Source organism: Nuphar pumila, chromosome 4, assembly GCF_984573655.1.
Source record: "Nuphar pumila chromosome 4, dmNupPumi1.hap1.1, whole genome shotgun sequence".
Lineage (NCBI taxonomy): Eukaryota > Viridiplantae > Streptophyta > Magnoliopsida > Nymphaeales > Nymphaeaceae > Nuphar > Nuphar pumila.
Genome location: NC_143252.1, coordinates 110,028,594 through 110,035,078, shown reverse-complemented (window position 1 = coordinate 110,035,078; position 6,485 = coordinate 110,028,594). Strand labels below are relative to the sequence as shown.

Here is a 6,485-nt window from a genome sequence, read left to right as displayed (position 1 = left end):
TTGGGCATTATCAAGGTATCCCAAATTCCGCATACATTCATATAGAACATGAATCATATTTCTACAATGAAGAAGTTCATGTGCTTTCCCTTTCCCCTCAAGGCTTAGTGAGTCCAGCAACCAAATCTGAAAGAGAAGTGTACAATAAGAAACATCATTCTTCATCTCTTTTTGAATGTTATAACCCAAACATTTTGCTGGAGATGACGATACATACATAAACAGCATTACACCGCATTTGCTGCATAGATAAATACCATCAGTAATAACCTGTTTGAACCTACACACCATATCTTCTACACTGAACGATCTCCTGAATTTGTTCGGCTGTTAAAACTGATGCTTGGTTGTCAAAATTTGCATGCTCCATTTGCTGACGAAGCTGAAAATTAAGTACTTAAGATCATCAAATGATACATTCAATATGAAAAACATGTGATCAGGAAACATGTAGTAGTTAGATTTTGTATATTGTAAAGGAGAACATGTGCGACTATGAACTAACCATCTCGAGGATGAATGACTGCTCATCTGTTGGAAATTTAAGCATGCGTTTTAGCATCTCCAGTTGCTGAGAAAGATAGCTTAACACTATCACTACTTCATTCTGATGCCTGGCAGTGAACAATGAATTAAAAGAAAAAGGAGAAGAGATATTAGAAGGCCAACCTGTTCCTGAAGGAACTGTTGACTGCACATTTTTTCTGCAAACTCATCAGGTTCCAGCTCAGCTTCATCACAAGCTAATTCTTCCCTGCATTCAGAAAGCAGGAAACACTAGTCTTGAATCATAAGATTAGAAAATAAAAAATTTTAAAGTTCTTTTTCAAGGAAAAATTTCTGAAGGAAACATCAGAAAAATATTTGAATGATAAAAGTTGATCATGAAAGGAAAACCAAGCTTTTCTCATCAATGGCAAAAATATACACCTTGCCAGATTGTTAAGCAAGTTGCCTTTGTTCAGCATAATCTAGACGATAAATGGCATAGGCAAGTCAAGTAATAATTTAACATGATCAAATGTTCTGGTGTATTGTACATGCTGATAATAAATAAAATGCAGATAATATGACCTTGAGGCCTAGCATGTTCAAACATGTTTGTAGCTTCAGATTGGTTTTTCCAGTCAGCATGGCCAGAAAAATATAAATCTCCAGTCATGACTTGAATTGATGTGATATGCTGCCCACCAGAGCACCTTCAGCCACAGGGTGGCTGGAAAGGGTGCATGAGTGTATTTGTCAATATGTGAGAGAGAGAGCAGTGGGCAATAAAGAAGTCTGGGAGAGGTAATGCAGGATCTCCTGCTCACAAGTAACAATACAACACTAGCAGTAAAAACATTAATAATAATAACTAGCATTATTATAAATCAAGCAAAATCATGCAGGACATATCAAACATTTTAAGATTATAAGCCATGTGACTTTTTTTGTTCGCATCTCACCAGAAGTTAAAAAGTGTTTGTTGCCTAGCAGGCTTAACTGCAAATGCTCCAATAACATACACTACGAATAGAATCAGCTAATTTGCTTATACATAAAGAATATTCTACGAGGGTTCCATATAACCCAGTCAAAAAACTCAAATAATACAACTGTAAATAATGAAAGAAGCAAACATGAGGTACTCCAGATCCAAAATATTTTTAAATTTTTTATAATACATTCAAGGACCTAAAGCAAAATATCATACAACCATAGATGAAAGATTTGTCCTACAAAGTACAGGAAACAAAGATGAATATCTAAAATGAATACTGACAGTTAAAATACTCCAATTGGTATTATTTTCTAAATTTACTTCACAAAGCAAAACCATGCCACAAATTCTATCGAGAAATAAGTCTAAACTTACTTTGCAACAATCCCATAGAACTGTATCATTAGGTCATGGTCGTTCTCGTAAACCATATTTACTTTTCCCAAGCAAGAAATGCCAAACCTGGGATCTGCAAGAAAATGCTAAATAATAAATCATGCAGTCAATATATCTATGCTAGTTAATGCAACTTGCATGTAGAACTAGAAAGCACAGATAACCACAAACTAGCCCAAGCCCCATGATGAGAAAGTGACAGTACCAAGCATAAGATTTCATGGCAGGTGCAATGTAGAAAGACAGTGAGTCAATGATGTACATCCCGCCTTCAAACCAAAATTGGCATTATTACAACTTCCAACAGAAGGCTTTGAACTATAGAAAACATGATTGGGGATCTTTCACAAACATTGAGACAAACTACCAAACTCAAACCAGTGCCCTTGCAGACCAAACACTTCATCAGGATGGGTAACTAAGAACTTATCAACATGTGAGTCAAAGCACCTCAACTGGCAAAATACAACCACAAGTTATAGGATGAGAAGCAACACATTCTAGTCCATACAGACAGAATTTTTCTTTGCATATCCATAAAGTACCTGGTCCATTTGTTTTCTGCTAAAGACGACTGGGTCATTCATATGAAGGACCCTAGAATGATCATGGAAGCAATGAGTGTAATGAAATAGCAGAAAATGCAAAAACAATGCTACTAAGGGCTTACAATATCACAATCACAAAAGTGCAAGCACAAACCAATGCCACTCAGGGCTTACAACAAGATCACAATGTGCACAAGCACAAGTCTACTATGGGACAATACAATAACCAAGAAAGGGAAAAAACAGATGCAATAAGTGCATATAAAACATCAAAGAACTAAATAGAAAAACACAAAACATAAAAATATTCATCTTTATTGAGCATAAATGCTTAAGAGAAGCATTGAAAAATGAAAGGGGATAAAAGCCCATATTTATACACATACAAGAGAGGGAGACCTCAATAGAATTGTTGGACTATTCCAACAGCTCTATTGACTACTCAACTCTATGTTGACTAGTTAAAAAAGAACCTACTAGCTATATTTGATATTTGACCAAATAGTCTCTATAAAAACAGAAAAAGACAAAAAATAAATAAAATAAAATACTAGTTTGACTCCAATGGGCACAACCTATTACAAGAACTGAAATAACCAAAACACCCTTAATGGGTATTTACATATTGCATTATATATATATATGAACCAAAAATATATATATGTATGAAAATACATATATATATATATATATACAACTTAACACTTCCCCTCAAACTTAAGGTGTGATATATCGAAAATTTGAAAATACAAAAAGCATTAACAGGAATGATCAAAGTCTTCAAGTGACTTCATTAGAAGTCTTTGTCTTTATGTTGCATCAGAGAATTTTGCAAATACAAGTCTCTGAATATATTCATTGGTGATTGTCCACAAACGCCTTCATCGGTTATCTTCATCTTCATGATATGATGCATCAAATATATTCCCTTCTTAATCCATCACATATTTAATAACCTGCAAAGAGAACAAAACAAAGGTTCCAACTACACAAGAAAAATATCTTAATCCAATAATTATAAAGTTTTAAAAAACAATATACTTTCAAAACAAGAATAACACTTAAGTAGAATTTTCAAAAAAAGAGTAATAATTTTCAAAAACATGAGATAATCATTAAGAAAGATAAGAGGAGTATTTCTCAAGGATCAATTTTTATGAAATCAAACCATAAACTCAAAATCAATATATTTTTTAAGAAGACATAAATATTGATCAATAAGAAGGTGTGATCACTAAAAGATATATAAATTATCAAGAAGAGATAAACAATTATGCATAAATAATATCTCAAGCATTTCAAATAGCAACATGCATATAAAATATAACAATTCAAAAAGGGTCCTCACGAAGAGAGGAGCTAAATAAATTCATGCAAACAATAATGTGAACAAGCTAATTAATATGAAACACACACATATATGCAATTAAAGCATATTTAATGCACAAAAACGAAAATAAAAATAACTATTTTTATCAATAAAATGCACATAAAATGCATGAATTTAATGTAAAAAAGCAAGTAGCTTTAGATTACAAACCAAAGTGTCCAATATCTAGTGGACAACATACAAGTGTTTACTTAAGAAACACATTCTCAAAAACCCACGTAGGGGCACACACAAGAAAGCTCACAATATAAAGAATAAGATTTTTATTAAACATTACAAGTATGCAAAAATGCTTGAAATTTTTATCAATAAACATCTTTCATACAAAAAAAAACAAGTAGTAAAAGTTTAGACATTTCAAAGAGAGATTTTAAAAATCCCACTTAACAAAGAAAATGATATTTGCAAATCAATACTAATTTGCAAAAAATATGAAGAGATTTAAATTCTCACAAATATCAAGAAGTGATATTTTGCAAACTTCAACAAGAGCATAATCACCTCACTAAGCCTCCAAACCTCAAAAATCAATAGTATCAGCGACTAGAACAAGAGCATAATCATCGAGTCACTAAAGGGCTAAAAATCACACAAAAGTGTGAATAAACATCTCTTGTCTACATATAATGACACTCAAAACAAGTGTATCAGTGTCTAGAGCAAGAGTATAACAAGAATGCCACTAATGGCCAAACTAACACACACGAAGGTATGAATAAACATCTCTTGTCTACATATAATGACACTCAAAATAAGTGTATCAATGACTAGATCAAGAGTAACCAATGGGTGCACATAACTCACTACATTGAAACACAACATCTCTTGTCTACATATAATTACACTTAAAACACGTGTATTAGCGGTTAGAACAAAAGTATAACAAGAACATCACTAATGGGCTAAAAACACACACGAATGTGTGAATAAACATCTCTTGTCTACATATGATGGCACTTAGATAAGAGGCATAATAGGAGGAAACACACGAGGTAAAAGAGTTTGTAATGAAAACAAGCTAATGTCACTAATAAGAATATCAATCTTTAACAATCTTTCTAAATACCATGGTTTCAAAAATAAATAGTCATCACAGATACACATAATTATAAGCATCCATAATAAAGACAATGACAAAAAACAAATGAATAATTAAACACACTCACACAATCAAAGATCACATAACTGCCAATTAAAGACAAACTACAAGTTGACAATCTAAACTAATATAAAACGAAATGCACATAACTCACCCCAAAAAACATCTTCGATTCAACAATAACAAGGCCAAGAAAAATGATGCATCATATAAAAGTATGTGATGGACAACACAAATGCCATAAGAAAGCAATAAATACTCACAAAACTCAATTTCCAAATAAGTGAGTTCATATATAAGAACCGATTTAAAAAAAACAAAGTTTCAAATCAAATTCTAATAATGGTAGATGAAAACTTTGAATGAATATAGAACAATCATATGCACAACAAGATGTCAACTGATGCAATCAAATACAATGCAATTATATGCAATATCAATATAAGCAAGCTACATAGAGAGATAACTCAATTTAGATTACAAGTCTACTATGGGACAATCAATGCCATATAACATTAAAGAGGGTCAAAACATGTATAGAGATTCTCAAAGTACCATATAGAAAACCAAGTACATACACAAGTACAACTAATCATGGATACTCATAAAGATATCAAAAAACTCATGTATATGCAAATGATAGATTAAGGCACTAAGGGAACAATATAAAAATTTATATTTTATAAATAACAAGTATGCAATAAATCAAGAGTCTTTTAATTCAGAACACATGTCCACCAAAGATCTAGGTGGACAAGCACGTCCATCAATAATGGACAAGTACTAAAGTGAACCATGAGGTATGCAACATATAACACCCACAAAGATCAAATACAAAGAAGTTTCTCATGATTCTCAACTTAATATTTTATTAAAAACTAAGTATGCAACATAATCTCATGCAAAACATGTAAAATAATGCCATGAGACTAAGAAAATAACATAATCATAAGTACCACAAAAATGATCAATAAGAGAAACACCTAATATCATAACTATTGTCCTACAAAAGGACCATAAAAGGCATTTATTAAAGTGAATGACTTTCCATAAAAAATTATCCTCAATACTTTATGCACGAATAAACAATCTTATTCATCATATAAGGCAATCATAAGTGCACAAGGATCAAATATTAATATAAAAAATATTTATTCATAAGTTAGATCATATTTTTTAACACATCATATGTTATTTTTATTACACCAAGAGTAAAGAGAAAAATTAAACACAAGTTTAAGCAAAATTTTATAAGATTATACTTGTAACTTTTCTAAAGAGAACAAAACAAAGTTCAATAATAAATACGAACGTGATCTGACATTTATAATCATGACTTGTTCAAATAAAGCATCTAAATGCCAACAATACATGCTCAAGCATACAAGATTATATACATATATATCAAATAAAGCAAGTTTTGAAAAATTACGATTTAAACATGATTTCAAAAACATACATATATAAAATAACAAATATATATATATATATATATATATTAAAGATATAAGATACATACCATGTCAAGAATTTACTTGAATCCAAGTCACACAATGATCATAAATCATT

At 31.2% G+C, this 6,485-nt stretch overlaps 1 protein-coding gene across 1 annotated transcript; it reads right to left on the bottom strand.

Annotated features, from left to right (window-relative positions):
* Nucleotides 1-143: 143 nt before the first annotated feature.
* Nucleotides 144-1,959, bottom strand: LOC149840536 (uncharacterized). Its single transcript, XM_090003198.1, has 4 exons — nucleotides 1,859-1,959; nucleotides 670-754; nucleotides 506-571; nucleotides 144-382 (listed from the first exon to the last, which is right to left on the bottom strand). Exons 1-4 carry the CDS (start codon nucleotides 1,912-1,914, stop codon nucleotides 281-283), a joined length of 309 nt encoding a protein of 102 aa, XP_089859324.1. The 5' UTR covers nucleotides 1,915-1,959; the 3' UTR covers nucleotides 144-280.
* Between the last annotated feature and the right edge of the window lie 4,526 nt (nucleotides 1,960-6,485).

What these genes read in the sequence shown, in the direction of transcription:
- LOC149840536 (XM_090003198.1), bottom strand. Translation starts at nt 1,914, where the DNA reads ATGGTTTACGAGAACGACCATGACCTAATGATACAGTTCTATGGGATT. An exon ending in AACAGTTCCTTCAGGAACAG is followed by an intron (nt 572 to 669) that starts GTTGGCCTTCTA and finishes TATCTTTCTCAG; the next exon opens with CAACTGGAGATGCTAAAACG. An exon ending in AGTCATTCATCCTCGAGATG is followed by an intron (nt 383 to 505) that starts GTTAGTTCATAG and finishes CTTAATTTTCAG; the next exon opens with CTTCGTCAGCAAATGGAGCA.